Below are 21,731 nucleotides of genomic sequence, written 5' to 3'. Positions count from 1 at the left end.
TCTGTAGTTTGTTCCTTATAGAAGTACTGTATAAATAAATACACGGCTTTACTTCCCTATGGTAATTATTTGCTTTAAAATGTTGGTAGTATTTCGAAGGGTTGCCCAAGCGGATCATCTGATCTGCTCACAATTTGGCACAGATTTTACCTTGAATGTCCATCCCCATTTTATCCGGGCTCGGGACTGACGCTGAATCCAGTGGCTGGGTTTTGGGTGGAAATCGAACCCGGACCATCCGCATGGCAGGTGGGACGCCTATTACTGAGCTACCAATCGGTAATGCCTGTTATTGTGACTTTTGTGTAAGTGTGCGAGGGAAGGGAGCTTGTGCACGACCGAGTCTTTGTAACTGAGTTGAGGGTGTGTGTGTGTGTGTGTGAAGAACAACTATTTATTGCACGTTTGGTAAACAAATAATTTTTAAACACTTGCATGTATGAAGTCTGGTTTCATTCTTATTTTCCGTTCGAGTAATCAAAGGCTCTCTCTCTCTCTCTCACTCTCTCTCTCTCTCGGTTGTTCATTTTAACAGACATGTTCCTTCTAACTCTTTCCATAATTAGTTCAGTAAATGAGCAGTGATGTAACTCTTCCTTTACTCTGCAGGAAATAATCAGTTTAAAAGCCTCACTCCTATAAACGCATCCTTTTTCTTTGTACTTTTTTTTTTCATTCTGTGTCATTAGTGCATTTACTTTTCCTTTCATTTTTGAGTTATTTAACAATAATTGCCCGACCAAGAGACGCTTTACTCGAGTCCTGGTGACGCCCAGGACGTCTACCATTTTCTCTTCCTTTAAAACATACGATTTCACTGACCCGCTAATAACGAACTCGTTACTGATTTGGGCTTGGTGTGATGAGAGGTGGTGTGTAGGTAACCTCTCCTCTTTTTGGGTAACAGCGTTTACAGCAGTATCATGATTGTGTTCTGCGTGTCATGAGCTCTTAAAATTTTAGTTTTTTTTTTTTTTTTTGTCCGCCGAAAACAATCTCAGATGACAAACTCCAGCTTATCACATTTAGAGATCTGAATTGGTCACACACTGGTAGATCTTACTGATTTCCTAAAGCAGTAGAACCACGATCTTAGAAACTGGGTTGAAGCAGGACGCATTACATTGTCGCTATGTGTTGGAGAGCACAACGTTTCTTCAGTTTTATAGTATAGTTGCCTTCTATGTCCAAAGTAAAATCTCTCTCTTTTTTTTATTTTTATTTTTTTTTAACTTGCTTAAATTTGTAGTATTGTGTTTTAAATATCATGGTAAATATTTATGAATCAATACTAAAGTTCATAAATTTATAGTTAACTCATGAGGCATTTTTTTTTTTTTTTTCATACAATCACACACTTGGAAAACATCAATCAATCATCTAGAGCTGTGAATCAAACATAGCCTGCCGAATAAATTAGCATTGAGGATTTTCAATGAGATGTGATCCAATAGCATAAAAGGTTATTGTATGTTTTGGCCCAGGCAGCTATGTTTCTAACAGGTGTACAAAGGGGTGTTCAGGTCAAACTGGGAATTTTGATTGTGCAAAACGCAGTAATGAAAGTAAAGCTTATCATTATTACTCTATACAATCCCCTGGTCATTCACGGACGTACAGCCTTCTTTAAAATGTTCATATTTTGTTCTTGCAGCTAAGAGTTTCTTCACTGCACTGTGATGTGTGAAGTGTTTTGTAAATGTCAATCTTATTTATTTATTTATATTTAAACCCACCCTAATTCACAAGAAATTTAATCACAGGTCCAACTAGTTTGACTTTGTGGATATATTAGTAATGCGTGTGAGGTAACAAATGCACTAATTTGCAGATTGATGTACTATAAGTATAAAAAAAACGTGTTTTATTTATATATATATATATATATATATATATATAATAACTTTGATAGTGTATAATGTGGTAAAGATTTAAAGCAGTAACTGTAACATAGTTACATTTTACTCCATTATTTTTTTTCACATCATCTTTCTCCAATAAGTTTTAAAACATGAATGCTCTTAATTTTCATAGCAAGAAGGGAAAGTTTCTCAACATGTGCGTGCTTTGTTCTGGTTCTTGATTTCTTGTTTACATGATGCTACAAATTGATTTCCCTTTAAATGAAAAAAATAATAATATATTTATGTATATATATATATCCCATAATGGCTGGTATGTGCATGAGGGAGAGTTTTAGGAAAGGAAAGAAATGGGACCGGGAGTGAGCGAGTGAAAATTGCAGCGTGCCAGGACATTGGTTGCTGACACTCAAACTGCTAGTTTAAAGTGCCTTCACAGGCATTCTCAATTGCACACATTTTCTGTAAGTGCTGCTCCAAATTGCCTCGAATTTGGCCGTGATGTGAGAAGATTAGCTTGGATGGCTCTTGCTCTTTTTTTTTTTTTTTTTGGCAAATCCAGCTCGCTAGAGAACGATCCTGACTGTCCCTCCATGAGTGTATGGCACACGGCCCTGGATTAGTGTTTTCAAGTGTTGTCTTCAGCCCAGTGAGGTCAGGAAAAATGGCCTGTGTGTTTGTGCATTTATTACACTAATAAACACACACACACACACAAGTAGGATACTGCTTAAAAAATTCCCTCATTTGCTTTGTGATCATTTTACCCCAGGCATCCTACAGCTAAAATCCTGTAATCTGATTGGTTGTTGGTGTTTTTTACACTTTTAAAAAAAAACTTAACCCCTTTTTTTTTTTTTTTTTTTTTTCAGGCTTCAAGAACAGAAGCTAAGCCAAAACAAAAACGCAAGCCTGGTTATTTATGAGCGCTTCGTGTTATAATGTAACTGAGAACAGAATCTTAATTACTTAATGCTTTCACACATATAAAGCACAAAATGTTGAGCATTACTACGTTAAACATTATCATTGTTAGCAATTATGTTTTTATTTATTTAAATTTTTTTATTTTTTAAAGGAAAATAATCAGCGTCAGAGGGTGAGTAATGACCCAGACCACAGTCCTACACTGTACCACAGACATTGATTATTTTTCTATAGCGGTATACCCGGGTCTGTTTTTTTCCTTACACGGCGTGTCTGTGATCTTTGGAGCATGCTAGTTCTTATCAGCTAGCTGCCATTTTTGTATCAAAGACACATAATTCGCGTTTATTATATTTATAAGAAACTCTAAAGGCTTATTTTATTCATGACATCAAAGGTAGAAATTTGCTGATTTAAAAAGGAAAAAAAAGTTTTTTTTTTCCCAATATGGCGGCACAAATAGAAATTTGATCAATCGATGCCAAGTCTAGTGTTATTTTAATTAGAAAGTCTTTTTAGAGTTATTTAACAATATTTCTGAGGTAAATGTCGATATTCCAGACAGTTTTGTCGCTGTAGAAAAGGCTCAACACCGCTTGGTAGCGTCCACTCGGATAAGTTAGTTTCTACACCGCGAGGTTATAAAAATGGTGTCACTATATAAAAATAATACTATAAAATATATATAATATATATAATAATCTCACCACTGCTTTTATCTACTTTTATGGTCCGGAAATGCCCGCTTTTTATCACATCTAGCGGTCTTGTCTCTATCAAACGCAACATTTATAACTTAATAGCCTTGTTTGCTGTAGGCTTGTTAAAAATGTTTACTTGAAGTAAAATATTTTAAAAGTTCTCAAGTTGTGTGATAAAATTCTATTAGGACCTTGTCTTAGTGCTTTATTAATATTTCTGAGGTAAATTTTGTAACCTGGATCAGCCCCCTCAACCACTTAACAAAGTTAGCGCGCTAGCTTAACCAATATGGCGTCGTTAGCGCTAGCTCACAAAATGATAGCTCATATTCTCTTTTTCCTTAGTCAGTATCAAATGCTAAATTTATAAAAAATAGTTTTGTGTGTTCACTGTATTTACAAGCGATTTCACACGAAGTAAAAACTAGCTTCCAGCTATGAATCCCGCAGGTCTCCTCAGTATGTCATTCATCCCAGCGAGTCATTACGAGGTAATTTGGCAAAATATCTGAGGTAAATTTTAATATTCCTGACAGTATGATTAAGTCAAATAGTTTCTTTTATCAAGATAGCATAGTTTACTGAGATTATGCGGAATTTTTTAGTCAAAACTCTAAAAACATTAATGTTTAAGTAATAAGTAAACCATATCACTTGTGTTCTCAGATATTTCGTACAAATGCTGCTAAAAGATATGCTGATATTAAACTATTTAAAGTTAAGTGAAATTACTTTATCTAGTACTGGTGCTGATTTGTGAACTTTTTTTTAAGTAGCTTTAAGATAACGTTTAAAGTTAGTTCAATTTTATGTTTGAACAGAAACACCACTTGTTTTAGTTAAACAAAACTTGGCCTGCTTGGATTGTCAAATTCACAAATGTAATAAGTGAGTTGTAATAAATGTAAATAAATGTAATAAAAGTTTTAGTCTAAAAGTCCTATATAAAGGATTGCTAAACATTTCCACCTCTCTCAAACAAGTAAACAAGCTCAGTCTCGATTAAGAATGATGATTAATCGTTATTCCAGTAATTGTCGTTGAGAATTAGACTATTGAACCAAGCTACTATTATAAAGAGTTTGAGCTCATTTGTTTTAAACAACTAATTTGTTAGGATTGTGGCGCTAAAAAAAAAACTGTTACCATTTAATAAACAACGATTAACTGATTGTTGTTTGTTAATCTAATCAACTGTCGGTTAAGAAAAAAAATTAAAATCTGATCGTGAATTGTAGAAGTGTTTATATTTTTGTTAATAAATCACAGCCAGAGTTAAAATTTACACTTGATTAAACTTTTAATTTCCAAATAATTTAATTCTTTTATCAGATAGGTCCTAGTGTGTAGGGCTGGGTGATTATTGTGGAAAGATTATCAATATGCTTTTTTTTATATGTGAAAATATTGATCGTTTTAAATAAGATATTACAAAGATATATTTATATTTTAAATAATTAACAGGTGAAAAAGGTTTAATTATAAGGAAAATGAATACGAGTATTAGAATGATCCTTCTTTGCATCACAGTTATATAACACAGTTAATAAAGAAAGTCAAATCAATGGGCCTATTGATCTAACATCAATAAGACGTGACAAATATTAGAAATACAAGTCTATCTCTATAAATATGATGTTATAAATTTTTTTGTATTCCCAGTTTTGGTCTAAGCTGTTTTTCTACACGGTTTACACACATCTTGGTCAGCGCACAAAAAAACTGCCATACAGCTGAGCTAACCTCTCTTGCTTTTTTTTTTTTTTTAATTGACAATTTCTTTCTGCGACATCCTTGTCTCCCTCGTGTTCGACACTGCTCCTGAAGTTGGGTCTGTCTCATTTCTGTGGCTGAAGAACACGACTGCTGTGTGTTAGCGTCGTTTCACACTTTTCGCACATTTTACAAAAACCTCCAAGGTTTAGATTTCACCTAAATCTCCTTGTTTTTTGGTTTTGTTTTATTTGTGTATTATATATTTTATTCTCATAAGATATTTATTTTTAACATTGTGGGGTCCTGTGTCCACCATCGTCCCTCCTGTGTCTTTTATAGCTCGCAAAGAAGCTTTGGTTATGTTGGTCCGTGAAGGGTAGAATGTTATATCCTTCATTTTCAGGACGAAGAAGGAAACATTTGAAGAAACCTTCAAAATGTGACCTCCTTGGTCATGACATAATCAGTTTTCTGATTTGGTCTGCTTTTGACTGGCTATCTTATCTAATTAAAAAAAAATATATATATATTTTTTTTTATCATTAATGAAGAAGTGTCTATCGCTGTATATATATTGTTATGGTTCTATTTTCCAGATCTAATCGTTTGATATTAACAGGCTGAATCTGTCTCCACAGGTGGCACCTATGGACGCCATGGCCATGAAGCGCTCCCAGCTTTACAGCATGGCGAACAGTTCTTATTCTCAGCAGCAACAACAACAACAGCAGCAGCAGCAGCCGCCGGGCGGGGCGTACTCCGGTCAGCCATATGGTGCTCCCGCTCCACACCGATACCCAATGGGAATGCAGGGGCGTGGACAAGTCAGTATGGGAGCCATGCAGTACCACCATCAACAGGTACGGGCCATTCCCGCTGTAAAGCCTGGATTTGTGTTGATGTCTCAGAACAAAATTACATTTCTAATAGTGCAAGTTTTGTCTAAACATGTTTTTTCACATTGTGTAATAGCACTGTGAAAAAAAAGATGAGTTTTATTTGTTAAAATTCTTGAATCTGGTTGGTTAGGAGATTAATAGGTTAATTTTTCTATAACAGCGGCTCAGATTGTGCATTGGGCCCAAGCACTATGACATCAGCCCTATCTCATCGTGTGTGAGGGACCTCTTGTTCTTCCAAGGATTTTTTTTCCACCATATGGGGCTTTTTGGGAGTCTTAACATGCTCAAAAACTCATGAAAATTGGCAAACATGTTAAAATCTGCTGCTGCAGTCTACCTGAGCCTCCAGTAACGTACTGGAGTCCATTTTACCTTTAACACATCTCCTGTTATACTGAACTTTCAGTCTCGCAAAGTATGATGCAGATCAATCCCTGCTATCTGTTATCACCCAAATGAGAATGGGTTCCCTGTTGAGTCTGGGTTCTCTCAAGGTTTCTTCCTTTTGCTATCTCGGGGAGTTTTTCCTTGCCACTGTCGCCGTCGTCCTCGGCCATCAGACACAGTCTTATCATTTTGATTCATACATGTTCGCATCTTATACAAACTTAAAAAATTCTTTTGATTGTGTAAAGCTGCTTTGCGACAATGACAATTGTTAAAAGCGCTATACAAATAAAATTGAATTAAATAGAGGGATTCAGCCATGAAGCTTCAGCCATGACGACGCCTCAAACTTATGCCGAAAAATGATTAACAACTTTGACGTCACACTGAGTGACATCGTAGCGTGATGCTTTTTGAAGGTCTTGACACAAAAATCAACCTATTTTAAAATCATGTTATATGTCACTGATACGTCCCCTCTAAACGCATGTTAACATGCACAAAAATCACACAAGTTGTGTGGTGCACCCGGGAGGCGATGGAGCGCGGTGCTTGGGCCCGCTCATCGTTGCTTGCGACTATATTAGTCTTTATTTTGCTTAATTGTCTTGGCGCAGGTGGTGGCGGTTTCAGTAGCTGATCATAAATAATGCTATTTATAGTTCTAGTCAAATTTTATTTATTTATTCCTTTTTTTTTTTTTGCACATTACTGTGTTGGTTGTTACTTATCTGTACGACCGCACGGTATAAACACATCCTATCACGTCTGTACATTTCTGTACATATGTATGTGTACCTTGTAACTTGTGTTTTGAACAACAACTGCGTTGGCTTGGAGGCTTCGTTTAACTGCTCTCTGATAAGATGAGGTGAAAATCCTGCCAGGCCGAGTTTACGAGCGCGATCGCCCCCGGTCACGGCTGAAAGATCGAAATCAGCACAAAACCGCTCTCAGCCCGTTGGCACGAAGGAATGGAAAAAGACTCCGCTGCCCAAAAATTACATCATTACTCAACGGCCGTCGCATAATTAGATCATCGTAGGCTGGAGGGATCGTGTAATCTTTAACCTCGGCGAGGGCATCGTGTCGACGACGTCGTTATTTTCGAGAGGACAATAATAAGTTTTACCCGCCGCAGGATTAAATGACCAGAGGGCAGCGCTTTCCACAGGCTCACCTGAAACTGGTCATTCAGATGCCAAGGGAACCCTGCTGGCATTCATACGGACACACACACGTATGCAATGAGAGAGGTTTAGACACAGAAGCAAAAAGCAGTCTGTGTTTAGCCTTGTTAATAACACAGCTGTCCGCCCTGTGTGTGGACCAGAATCATGTTTGTAGGATTGACACAGACTTAACATTATAACCAACTGATGAATTAATAGGATTTTTAGAATTGATCCAGACATGGTCAAGGTCAGAGCAAGGTCAAGTTCTCTTTGAACAAGAAGAAGTGCACTCTCACACTAGCTGATTTTGCTTCTGTAAGACATTAGGACATTAAACAAAAGTGTTTTCTTTTTTTTTTCAACAAGATTTCCACTGTAAAAGAGTCTAACAGGTTTTTCTGGGAGGTTTTTCAGCATGTTGTTTCTTGTCCTTTATACTCTCTCCCACACACACACACACACACGTTATAGATGTGTGTAGTAGATTTTTTTTCTTGCAGAACCAGTAACGTAAACATGACCCATTCTGTAAAAACCCAGATAAAGTTTTTCTTTTTTTCTGATTCCCTTTTTTCTACATAAAATCATCCAAAAAAAGGTATTTTTGGTTGGGAATGGGTTAAATCTGAAGCCTTCAGTGTGTAGAGATCCTGGTGAAGTGTGCTGGTGTGTGTGTGTTTTATAAATGAGTAGCAGTAGGCTGACCTGCACGATGTACTACGCTGACGCTCAATAACTTCACCTGACCTTTGATCACATCCTACTGTTTTAACACAAAGTACTCCGTACTCAATCAACCGGGCTACATATGGTGCTTTCACATCAGCAGGGATTATGATCCTGTACTTTTCTCATTTCATTTTTTTCCCAAACACAAATTAACAGAGGTCCCAGAGCTAAAAAGCATGGCGCTAATGAGAAAGCCCTCTACCTCGATGGTGTCCAAGCACTAGTGAAACACTGAAGTGCATTTAGTGTAGCGAGAGATTATATAGAGAAATAATGTGAGTTTTTCCCCTCAGAATTGTCTACTGTTACTCTGCACAAGCAAAAGTCCTGGTTTGATTCGAACGTGCATTCCATGCTAAAATATTTCCTGAGCTCAAAGTGATTACCACATGGAACGGGGTGGGGGGGTGGGGTGGGTTTACACACTCGTCACTCACCTCTGTTTGCTACTTTGGCCCGACTGATGAACGCAAATGACTCCAGATGAGGCGAACGGGCTGCGCCATGCCAGCTGTTCCTCTGTCAAGCTGTTACGTAACCCCGGTTGAGGCAGCCTGAGGTGATTTGGAGCTCACAGCTTTACGATATCAGTGCACACACACACCCGTGAAGAGCCGTCACATTCAGGAAGGCTGCGATGGTGTTCTGGTCTCAGTGTTGATTTTTCTTTCTTTATTTCTTTTTTCTTTTTTGGATTTCGAAGTCCAACCCTGGAGTGTTTCAGGTCTTGATTAAGTGATAAGAGAGAGTAACGTTCTTGACCAACCCCCGCGTCCTTCACTCAGTCCCTCGCTGAGAAGACATTCCTTCACTCAAGTGCTGTCGGTTTTGCGAAAAGAAACAGTCGTATTCCAGTTTAGTGTTTTATCTAACTGTGATTTTGATTTTGCAGAATTCTGTACGGAGAAGGAAAAGCAAAGCAAATCAGCTTGCTTGCATTTTTTAGATTGGATTAGATTCAACTTTATTGTCATTAAACATGTACAAGTATTTACGAAATACATCAAGGACGAGCGGTCGCTCATTGGAAGGCAAGCACACATGTATAACCTTATTTAACCTCTTTTCCACCAAGATAGTTTGAAGTCGGTGGCCAATTTCGAACCAGTTCTTTTATTTTTTCCCCTCGACGGCCAAAGCACCGTCAGATAAAAAATACTTCTTGCAGTATTATCTGCTAGCATTGCTACGTATACAGTGATGTAATGACGTGACCCTCTAGCCAAAGTTCTTAGGAGGTTCACTTCTACTGAACCAGCCACTAGCACCAGATAATAAACGAGCACCTGGTTTACTTTGGTGGAAAAGTGTCATTACCTTGTCATCATCTGCGAGTTTATTTTCTCCCAAAAGAATCTAACATGCACACTATAAGCGTGTTAATTAACTTACGATATCCATAATGTAAGTGTTGGAAGTGTTTCGGCGTAGCCCGAATTGGCGATTTGATGACGGATAAGGGGAAAAGGGACGCAATTGAGCGCACATAGATATCACAGCAATCGATCAAGTCGAGAGTAAACGGAGGCGGAGCCCAATAAAGGCCAGGTAAGTAGGCCTCGTACTGTTTGTTTATTAATTTATTTATTTTGTTATAAATATGTGATGAGAATGAGAGCAGAGCACGGTGAAGGAGAAAACGGTTACCATGACGACGCATGCGTTAGAGGAAGAGACATTCGAGGCACGGATTGAGTTTTTGTTTTTAACGCCAGAATATCGTTCTACTTTCTGAATGGCTTCCTCTTCGCCACAGTGCATTGTGGGTAAAACGGTTATGTGAGAGTTGAAAACGATTGATTGCAGAAAAAAAAAAAAATATGACATAAATTACACGCCTTATGATGATGATGGGGATTGCTGGATTATGTCATGTGACTAAAGGTCATGACGTGGTAGACGGTTTCAGGAGCATTTCTGCACACGTCGAGGTTGAGGATGATGTAAGCCATTCGGGTTTTGGCGTAGTTGACACGTGGTGTGTTTGACCTCCAGCAGGTCCCGGCGCAGTACGGTCAGCAGGGCATGGGTGGGTACTGCCAGCAGGGTCAGCCTCCGTACTTCAGCCCTCCTCATCAGCAGCCTGCGGCTCCGTCTCAGCCTCACTACATGCAGCCGCGAGCTCCACCGCAGCAGGTAAGAGCCTTCAGACAGACATGCAGCGAAAACACAGACGCGCACAATTCAGTCTGACTGAATTCATGTGAGTGCAAGCGAGTGTGCACGTTTTCACCTTTTCTGACACTCATTTTCTCTGTGTGTGTGTGTGTGTGTGTCTGTGTATGCACAGGCGTGCATAAGGCTGCAGTAACAAACCGACCTTGAGTGTGGAGCTCTTAGGGCTGTGTATGTGAATAATAACAGCGAGAGCTCGCTGCTCGTATCCTATATATATATATATACACACATCCATGGTTATTCATTCAGTCAGAGCTAATCGATTGAGACGCTTACGCAGGTTAACAGATCTATTGTTAGTTGATTCGATTCATGAACCGATAAATTAGGTTTCTGTTCAAACTTAAAAGAGGTCCACTTTCGGGTTTGGTTTTTAAAGCAGCCGTTGCCAAGAGAAATCATAATTAAAAGGTTAAGTGAGGTTCAAAGTCTATTTATTTCATATTTTACTTTATTTATACGTCTTTTCTAAATGTTTTGATTGTTTTTATATTCAAAAATATGATTATCGCTTTTGAAATTGGTAATGTCTGCAAATTTTGACAATGTTTGAAAAACGCACCGTTTCATTGTATATTATAAATCTGTTCATTCCGATTGAGGGATCTGATTGGTGCTGAGTGCTGATAAAGACCGTAACAGCACTGGAACATTGAGCTAAGTTAAGTTTGTATTGAAATTATTAATTTTATTTAATTCAAACATCCAAATGTAAAGTTGTAGTCTTATTTTTACAGTAATGACTAGCACAAAAGATAAAATAAGAATGTGTTTTTCAACACAAAGAAAAAACATATTTCTTGCTATAGTGAACTTTTCTGAGACGATGTTTAGCAATTTTTTTTTTTGATAGTCTCGAGTATCGGTGCTTCATAACAGTAAAAGGAAAGTCTTCAGGATTGAGCACCCCAATTCAAATTATTAATACAATTAACGTTATTTACTTAAAATGCTATTTATGCTTTTAAGAATGAATTTTCATGATTTGTTTTTATTTTATCTTAGACAGCGCCTTAATTTTTTTCTCATGTTTATTTTTTCGTTATTCCTGGGTGGATTTTAATTCTAGCACAAATGTCGCTCCATATGTGATGCCGTGTTGGCGTTCCTGAAGCACATTGTGTATGATTTTCAGCCATGCCTACATCAGCTGGTGTAGAGTGTTGGAGGGGTCTGCTACGGCAAACGCTGTACACAACGTCCTGGTGTGTCATGTTGCAGCTGAGTGTTGAATCATTCTAAGCTGCTCTCTCTCTTTTTCTCTCTCTTTCTCTCTAACTCATCTTTGCTTTGACTGCACACTCATACCCTGCTTCGTGCCAGGCTGAGGGCTCTGGCCTGCTTCACCTTTTCTGTTTGTGCATTCAGAGGCAACTTGAAATAAAGCAGCAAGCTTTGACCTGACCTTGGGATTTCACTCTGTGCTCTCGAACCGCATCGTGATCAGGAATGTTTGTTAGAGAAGAGATAGACAGTGGACCTCTGCTAGAGTACGAATGTTCTTTGTCAAGCCAAGGTCCCTTCTAGGAGTGATTAGATTTAGACATTCAGAGCTAATGATACCATACATACATACATACACACAGGAGTTGGACAATGAGACTGAAATGCCTGGTTTTAGACCACAATAATTAATTAGTATTGTGTAGGGCCTCCTTTTGCAGCCGATACATCATCAATTCGTTTTGGGAATGACGAATACAAGTCCTCCACAGTGACCAGATGGATTTTGGCCAGGTCACTACGTGATGATGGTGGAGGAAAACATTTCTTGACTCGCTCCTCCAAAACACCCCAAAGTAGCTCAGTAATATTTATTGTACATGTACATTGACCATGTGGAGCTCACGACGAACAGTTTTGGTGGAAACAGTAGAGTTGAGGTGAACATTTAATTCTGCAGTGAGTTGGGCAGCTGTGGTTTTATGTTTTTTGGATACAATCGGGGTTAGCACCCGGACATCTCTTTCAGACAGCTTCCTCTTGCGTCCACAGTCACTCATGTTATAGGTGGTTCGTCCTTCTTGGTGGTATGCTGATGTTACCCTGGATACCGTGGCTCTTGATACATTATAAAGACTTGCTGTCTTGGTCACAGATGCGCCAGCGAGACACATCCCAACAATTTGATACGGTCTTCTTTTGAACTGTTATGTCACCCATAATGTTGTGTGCATTGCAATATTTTAAGCAAAACTGTGCTATTAACTCTGCTAATTAAACCTTCACACTCTTCACATTCCACCAGTAAGAGCAGTCAATGAAGATTGGCCAATTTAGCCATGAAACCTCCAACAGTAAATTAGCCAGTGTTTCAGTTTCATTGTCCAACTCCTGTGTGTGTGTATAATCTCTGGAAAACGTGCAGTCTGAAAAACGCCGTACACGACTTTTTACGTACAAGTCTGCATTAATACACCAGAATATCGACTCCCTACACAACTCTGTGTGTACTTCGTGTTAAATTATTATTTTTGGACATTTTGAAGTGAATGACCTGCAATTTTCATTGTAACTCAACTCAAATAGAGGGTGCTCACCAAGGACACTTTCTGAGCCGTCGTCGTGATGTAAACTTCGTACAGAAGATAATATACCGGCAAACAAAGTCTGTGATCCCGAGTTCATCAGTATATTAAAAAATCAGGAGTGTGAACATGTATACCTTGGCTGGGTAAACAAAAGTCATGTATTTTGGCCTGGATCGAGCAAAGAAACAACTAAGAAGATGACTGGAATTTGGTGAGGAACTGTCCAATGTATTAATAAAACCTGAAGGATCGTGCTGACCTCTCGACATTGTGGAAGGAATGTGGTCGGGGCAAAGACATCACGAACGGAGATCACTTAAACACACAAAGTATTGTGGTAAAAAAAAAAACAGACCTTAGTTTAAATGTGAGGAGTTTCTCCATACACATACACACTCAAGATTGGGACTAAACAGCTGCGTGTCCATAAGAAAGCAACTTGTTACTGAGACTTAGGTCTGAGGTTTGCTAGAGAACATAAAGCTTGGATTTTGGAGCGATGGAAAAGGTCACGTAACCTGATGAGTCCAGATTGAGCCTATTCCAAAGCGATGGGCGTGTCAGGGTGAGAAGTGAAGCGCATGAAGCGATCATGCATTGTGTCCACTGTACATAACTGTTATGATCTGAGGTTACTTCAGTTACTCAGGTCTAGGCTCAGCACAAAAAAAATGAAGTCAGTTGATGACCTAAATGTACTGATTGACCAGGTTATGGATTTTTAAAAATATATTATTTTATTCTCTAAAGGGGTAAAACGATTCCTCGAGTAATTCGACTACAAAAAATGATTGAGGCAACATCTTCTGCCTCGAAGCTTCTTTTAATTAATTTTTGCGTTTTGTTTTTTGCACAATTATTTGTTTGGCGTGACGCATCGCGTTTCCGGATGTAAGCCGCCACTAAACACCAACGAAGAAGAAACGCTTACGTCACCCACAAAGTGAAAGAAGACGCAAACAGTTAGCTGTGTATTGATTTGATTTGAGGAAGCGTTTTGGTGCAAAATGGAAAGGAGCGATAAAAATATCAGTGAACCAAGAAATGAAGAAAGCAGCAAGAGAAAACGACAGAAATACACTGACATAAACACACACACATACACAATCTCTATCAAATACATTAGGACACAACAATGTCATAAATATACCTTATTATTATTATTATTATTATTATTATTATATCAAATATATTATTAGTAATATAATTAACCCTAGACACGTGACAAATTAATACACGTAAATTAAGACACGTAATACAAATTCTTATATAATGTTTATTTTGTGACACAATTATTTTGCAGGGGTTTGTCATGTAATACAAAAATGTAAAATAAATATTGTTTATAATGAAAAATTACACTAAATGATTTTTTATTATAAAATAAGCAATTATAAAATGTACATGTATATGAAAAAAATATATAATTTATGTATTTTCCCTATATAACATGTCTTATATATATTCAACATGACCTATACAACATGTCTATTTTTTTTTTATATATTGCTTATTTTTTAATCAAATTCATTAGGTGTAATTTGTAAATTATAAACCTATAAATTTGTGTTCTAATATATTATTTGATGGAGATTATGTGGGGGGGGGGGGGGGGGGGGGGTGGCAAAATGTGGCAGGGAGGCATTTTAGCACATAAGTGTGCCTTAGTTTTTTTAAAACTTAGTCATTTGAAATACCTTTTTATTTTTTTTAGTTTTTGCATCTGAGAAATAAGAATGTATGGCACCGTAATGCACTTAACTCATCTCAGTCAATTTTAAGATATTTCTTGTATTGTAAATAATGACAATGTTTATTTTTGATAAAATGCTGTATGATTTTTTAACAGAGGGAAAACCAATTATTCTTTGTTTCTGTTATATATTTTACATTGCTGTTTAATTAGGCGAAATAAAATTTTATCCAATTAATCAATTACATTTTTGGTAGATTACTCGATTACTTAAATATTCGATAGCTACAGCCCTATTCTCTGATTCCATAGGTATATTTCAGGACTTTTTGTGAGAAATTGTGAGAGAGTGGTTCTGGGAGCATGAAGAATAATTTTTTCTCACATAAATGTTGAATGAAATCCTAGTGTATGGATTTCTTTTTAATTTTCTTTTTGGCCAACTTTATAAGGAATCTTTTGATTGTTTAAAAGTAAGTGTGACGGACATGTGGGTTCTCTCCCCCAACGTAATGTGACCTCAAACTAATGTAACTTCTGTAGTAGATAGGGATGTAACGGTATCAAAACTTCACGGTACGGTAATACCTCGGTATAAATGGCACGGTACGGTATTTATTGAATCATTTACAGAAAAAGCAAAACTAATGAAGAGACTTGAAAAAAGTGCGAGAAGTGTTTATTAAACAGTGTACATGAACACTGAACATATTAATGGCATACAAATTAGCCATCTATCTGTAAACTTTAAAACAGGAACTTCAATGTTTCAATTTTAATAACAAAAAGTTATTAAACCATGTAAAAAATAAAGTTTGAATTTAGTGTTCTTGAAAACTCAGAAAAAATAAAAAAAGCAGCCTACTTATTGCAGCTGGACCATGTGCTGAATGAGTATTGGAGAACACTCACCTCATTCACTTAATTATTCAGACAGAGACAGGTTTTTTTCTTTTTTCTTTTTACGTTTCTTTTCAAAGAGAAACCGAAATGACTCGCTAAAATGACAGGTCTTCTGAGAAAATTTTGCTCAGGCGAATGGAGCGAACAGGAGGTAGCGGGAACTCCAATTCCCATCAGCCCAGGCGTGGACATTATCTTTGCGGTCTGTTGTCGCTACAGACCCAGTCATGCAGAAATAGTGGGTGCTGCTATTAGCGGTGAAAGAAAAGAGATGGAAAGAGTAATTAATCATTACGGAGTAAGCGGGTTTTGAATCACATGTGCGCATTACTGGATCTCCCGTTCGCTCCATTCGCCTGAGCAAACTTTTCTCAGAAGACCTGTCGTTTTATCGAGTCATGCGACCACGGTATTATCGGAAAAAATTTTTTATTGCGGTACAACGGTATTTACAATACCGTTATATCCCTAGTAGTAGAACATCTCCACACATAAAACTGGATTTTATTAAAAAGAAAAAAAAGAGCTGCTCAGATAGAAAAAGTTGGGCTACCATGAAGATTTCCAATTTGATAAATCTCGAAAATAACCAGAGTGTATTCGAAGAGGACTGCCGAGATGAATAAACATAATCGACTGAGCTAATTTTCAAAATCCGTCAATGTGTATTAAGTAATCTAGCGATTTTTCAACGGCTTAGCAACGTTTTTAGCTTTTACCTCCTCGTTTCCAGGGAGTTGTACTAAATTTAATGCCGAAACCTCACCATAGGTGCGAGATTGCCTCATATCCTGCTTTCTCGCTTACCCTTTCAAGTTGCAGATGAACTCCGAGCTCGGTTAACACCGCGTCCTTCTGACAAAGTTTGATGGTCAAGAAGTAAAAGCATTGCCGAGAAAATACCTCACTTCCGGTGTGGCGTGACTTTATCTCAGTGCCAGCAAGATATATTAACACATTTGATTGTTTGGGTTTGTGCAAACTTGTGGTGAAAGTCCGCTGACGATTGGATTAAATTAGTAGTTAAGTGTGAAAATAAGCGGAGACAAAGAAAGCATACAGATTATAATAAGGATCCGATAATCCTTCGGTGTTTGGTGCCGAATTAGGGTCGAGTGTCTCAGGTTACTGAAGGCACTGGGAACAGCTGCAGCGCTGATTCTGTTCCTTTTCACTTTTAAATGAACAGTAGAAACAGATGGACCATTTTTACTCCGAACATGCTTGCTGTTTGCTTTAGATGATGTCAGGGGCGCAAAAAGTGAAAAGAAAAGAAAAAAACAAAACAAAACGGGGTCTGGCGCCGAGTTTAGCTGAACTTTACCTGAACCCTATAAAGCGTGACTGCGAGGAAACAAGAGGGTGAGCCACGCTCTCATCTTTCTGGAATAAATAACCGAAATGAAGAAAGGAATGCTGTTAGCGCGAATAGCAGTTAGACCAGCTGCATGGGTTTGCGCTGTGATCTGTGAGTTAGAACATCTTGCAGGAACTGAATACCAGCGTACGTTTTAGGAGGAACGCCGAGAAGCTAGGCAGAACTTTGATTGAAATGTTTAAAATGGACAATTTTTTTTTTTTTTTACTTGTTTAAACGAAAAGCTCTTACTCAGTGACCGAAACACAATAAAAGGTAAGCGTTCGTGTGACGCTATGTATAAGAGCATGTTGACTAATATGTCGAAGGTCGATGTATCGAAATGGGGTTTTGTCCTGATGAAACCATTGTATGTTGAAAATATCATGAAAAATGAGTTTAAAAACTTAGTACATTCAACCTTTAGAATAGCACAGCTTAGGATGGAAATCACCGGAGACCAGACAATAAGATGCACTATTATTAGATTGCCAGAAGTATTTGCTCGTCTGCCTTCACATGCATATGAACATCCAATTCTCAATCCATAGGGTTTAATATAATGATGTTGGCCCCACCCCCTTCACAGCTATAACATTTTTAACTCTTCTGTAAAGGCTTTCCACAAGGTTTAGGAGTTTAGGTGTTCATGGAAATTATTGACCATTTCTCTAGAAGCTCAAACACTGATGTTGGACTAAAGGCCTGGCTTGCAGTCTCCACTCTAATTTACCCCAAAGGTGTTCCATCAGGTTGAGTTCAGGACTCTGTCCACGGCGGTCAAGTTCCATAGCAAACTCACTCATCCATGTTTTTATGGATGTTGCCTTGTGCACTGGTGTGCAGTCATGTGGAGTCGTTTCTCAGGAGTTGGTCTCGGCCCCTCACTTCCACTGAAAGGAACTTTTTTCTTCTTTTTTTTTTTTTTTCTTTGGATTTTCTTCCTAATTTAGTCGTGTGTAATTCCTCCTCATCACTAGGGGGCTCCCACATTAAGGCTACTACTACCACTCAGTCAGAAGTGACTTAATAGCCCTTATTAAAATAAAGTTCAGGTTAATGGGTTTTATATACGAATAAACGTAGGTCTAGCTACAAATTAAATGAGGCGACAGCTTCGGTGCGGAATTAACAATTAATAAATAACACTTAAATAAAATATTGATGTGAAAAGATAAAAAGCTAAATACAGTGTAATTACAACAATTCGCCAATTCGCTTGATTTCTTTAAAGAAAGTGCCCCCCCCTCCTATATTTAGTTTATTAACAGCTGACGAGTTCTATTCTGCTGCCTTTTTGTTTTTATCTGCGTCCTGTGTGGTCCTGAATTTTTACTTTTATTACCTTGTGCACTAAAGGAAGCTTCTTCGTTCCAGTCTTGTATTATTACAGCTGAGCACTGAAAGTAGGACACATTTCCAAAACCTCCAGCCGCTTTCTGAGGAATGTTTGCTCTTTATTAACTTTGTCTCAGATTTTTCTTTTTTTTTTTTTTTTTAGCTCCCGCTGCCACTGGTTTGATCATGGGTTAAAAAAATTAAACGCACACCCTTGGTTAATGGTATCTCTCTCTCTCTCTCTCCCCCTCTCTTCCCCCCTACTTTCTGTCGGCCACACGGCGCCTGCGAGGACATCAATGCAGAAAGAGCGAAAATATGTATTTTTAATAATGTTGACGTTGTTCCCACTGAGCCGTAATGTCATGACCGCAGCGTAAACACCAGCCTGTGGGTGTGATCTTGCTGTGACCCAGATATCATGGTGTTCTTCTAAACGCACGCACGCACGCGCACACACACACACATACACGTGGATACCTTTTTAAATAAATGTCAGACTCTGGCAGACTGGGGTTTGTGTACGTCTTATCCAGCTCCTGTGTGTGTGGTGTGTTTGCCCAAGGAAATGGAGCATTGCGTCTTGTCACATCCGAGTATAGATAATAATTTCACTGTTGATTATTCTGTACCACTGTGATTTTTCTTTGGTTTTGCAAAGACATTAGGATTAGGTAAAGCCCTACGTATATACTGCTGCTTCTCGCTCAAAGTTCACACATGATGATGACAGATTGTTTATACGGGTAGTCCCCGACTTACGAACATTCATAGATGCGAACAAATCACAGAAGTAACTTGGGTGTATTGTACAAAAAATAGACACCGCAGTGCACCAAGTAATATTTATATATTTTTTTTTAGTGTGTAAGTGAATGCATAAAATGTCTAGTATGTTGCACGAAATGAGAAATGAGTCGCCCTCACCGGTTTCAATTAATCAGTTGACCCCTCGCGGTTTAAAGGCACAGAGACGACACTGTTACATTCAACATGTGGGAGATTTCCTTAGGCGAAGTCATGGTTTTCGGCCACATGATGGCAATGTGTGGAAAAATGGGACAGAGTTTTAGTCGAGCTTTACTTTGTATATTCGTATCTAAGGCGTATAAGATTCTCTTTGACGGACTTAAGAACAAATCCGACTTACGGACATGCTCCCGAAATGTAACCCGTTCATAAGTCGGGGACTACTTGTATACTTAAAGAAAATAATTAAACAAATAAAACCACCTGTTTTTGTACAGGATGCTCCTCAGGAGGCGTACGGAAGTAGAGCTCAGCCTGCGATGACTCCAGGGAAACCTAACCACGACGAACTGGGCCTGAACCAGCAAGAGCGGCCGTCCAGCCTTCCAGTAAGTTCTACAGTAGCTGACCCTCTTAACACACACTGTGATTCGCTGGGATAATAATTCAGCTAGTTAACATTTTAAAAACGAAAGCAAAGGAATGAAAAAGCGTGAATTTTAATAGAAGGTGATAAAAAAACAAGTTTGTGCAGGTTATCAAGATAAAAGAAATAAATAATTATGGTTTGATCTTTAGTCTGTGGTGATTGTGTATCCACAGTACTGAGGAAATGTAAAAGCGAACGTACAGTGTGCCATATCTCGAACGCCGACAATTCAGCCCGTTTTATACTCTTCCGTGCTGTGGAAAGGCTGCAGACGCGTGATCACGTAGCACCGTAAGCATCACGAGTCGCTGTGCCGGGCAGAAGAGGATGGGCTCCCCCTGCCGAGTGCCTCTCCCACACATGACATTTCTTCCTTCTTAGCTTCATCGTTACACACTTTTCCCTCATCGTGGCTTTCTGTATTTCATCATTTTTTGTGCAGGTATCGAGAAAGACTCGCACACACGCACCGGGTAGTTGCTTTAGGGAGGTATTTGGAGCATTGCAACTCAGACACACGGCTCATTTGGATCAGAAATGTGCCGAAGACGTGCACTTTGGTGTGGCGTCAGTGTGAAGGAGAAGAGAAGGGGCTGCATGTTTATGCATTCCTCTCTGACTGCAGCACTTCCTCCGCTGGCTCTCTGTTGCGCGCGCTCTGTGCTGAGCTGGCATCCCGCTATTGGCCGTTCAGTCTGTCTCTCAGGGAGCACACGCGCTCTCTTAGCCAATGGGCTGAGTCTTGGTGGTCTTGTGTTTTATATTGACGTTCATGACAGCAGGCCTTAACTGGTTAGTATTAATACATTCTCCAGTATGTTGTCTGGTTTGTTTCAGAGTTTTCAAGAGTTTCATCGCTTATATGTGGTCTTTGCATCTCAGTCTTGCGGAAGGAGGCGTGGCCTTTGTTCCTGTCGATCTCCATGAAGGGGGTGTGGCCTCTGTTCCTGTCAGTCTCAGTGAAGGAGGCGTGGCCTTTGTTCCTGTCGATCTTCATGAAGGGGGTGTGGCCTCTGTTCCTGTCGGTCTCTGTGAAGGAGGCGTGGCCTTTGTTCCTGTCAGTCTCTGTGAAGGAGGCGTGACCTTTGTTTCTGTCAGTCTTTGTGAAGGAGGCGTGGCCTTTGTTCCTGTCAGTCTCCGTAAAGGGGGCGTGGCCTTTGTTCCTGTCAGTCTCAGTGAAGGGGGTGTGGCTTTTGTTCCTGTCAGTCTCCATGAAGGGGGTGTGGTCTTTGTTCCTGTCAGTCTCCCTGAAGGAGGTGTGGCCTTTGTTCCTGTCAGTCTCTGTGAAGGAGGCGTAGCCTTTGTTCCTGTCAGGCTCCCTGAAGGAGGTGTGGCCTTTGTTCCTGTCAGTCTCCGTGAAGGGTGTGTGGCCTTTGTTCCTGTCAGTCTCAGTGAAAGAGGTGTGGCCTTTGTTCCTGTCAGGCTCCCTGAAGGAGGTGTGGCCTTTGTTCCTGTCAGTCTCAGTGAAGTAGGCGTGTTCTTCGTTCCTGTCAGTCGCAGTGTAGGAGATGCGGTCTCTGATCCTGTCGGTTTCAGTGGAGGTGTGGCTTTTGTTGGTGACAATCTCAGTGCAGGAGGCGTGGTCTCTGTTCCTGTCACTCAGTGAAGGAGGCGTGTCCTTCGTTCCCAGCAGTTTCAGTAATGGAGGCATAGCCTTTGTTCCTGTCAGTCTCAGTGACGGAGTTGTGGTCGCTGTACATGTCAGTCTCAGTGAAGGAAACGTGACCTTCGTTCCTGTCAGACGGTGAAAGAAGCGTGGTCTTTGTCCCTGTGATTCTCAGTTAAGGAGGCGTGGCCTCTGAATTTAAATTACTGCTTCAATGTTTCAAGTAACATCACAAAAAGTTTTATTCCGGTTATACCACATCAATCTGCCAATGGTTAGCTTTTTAAATTATTGTAATCATAATTGAAATCATAAGTATTAATTTTA

General features: G+C 39.1%; 1 protein-coding gene across 5 annotated transcripts in view; it reads left to right on the top strand.

Moving 5' to 3' along the window:
* Positions 1–21,731, top strand: part of arid1b (AT rich interactive domain 1B (SWI1-like)) — a 69,233-nt gene that overhangs the window by 4,914 nt on the left and 42,588 nt on the right. For 3 of the 5 annotated variants that reach the window (XM_053488731.1, XM_053488734.1, XM_053488729.1), the window contains exons 2-4: positions 5,845–6,066; positions 10,395–10,535; positions 19,647–19,757. In XM_053488731.1, coding sequence (XP_053344706.1) covers positions 5,845–6,066; positions 10,395–10,535; positions 19,647–19,757 — 474 coding nt within the window. The remainder of the gene's footprint in view (positions 1–5,844; positions 6,067–10,394; positions 10,536–19,646; positions 19,758–21,731) is intronic. The other 2 variants (XM_053488732.1, XM_053488730.1) reach the window with 1 other exon arrangement.

The sequence above is a fragment of the Clarias gariepinus genome, chromosome 27 (assembly GCF_024256425.1).
Source record: "Clarias gariepinus isolate MV-2021 ecotype Netherlands chromosome 27, CGAR_prim_01v2, whole genome shotgun sequence".
Taxonomy (NCBI): domain Eukaryota; kingdom Metazoa; phylum Chordata; class Actinopteri; order Siluriformes; family Clariidae; genus Clarias; species Clarias gariepinus.
The sequence above is the reverse complement of the archived record's forward strand: the minus strand, read 5'-3'. Positions and strand labels throughout refer to the sequence as shown.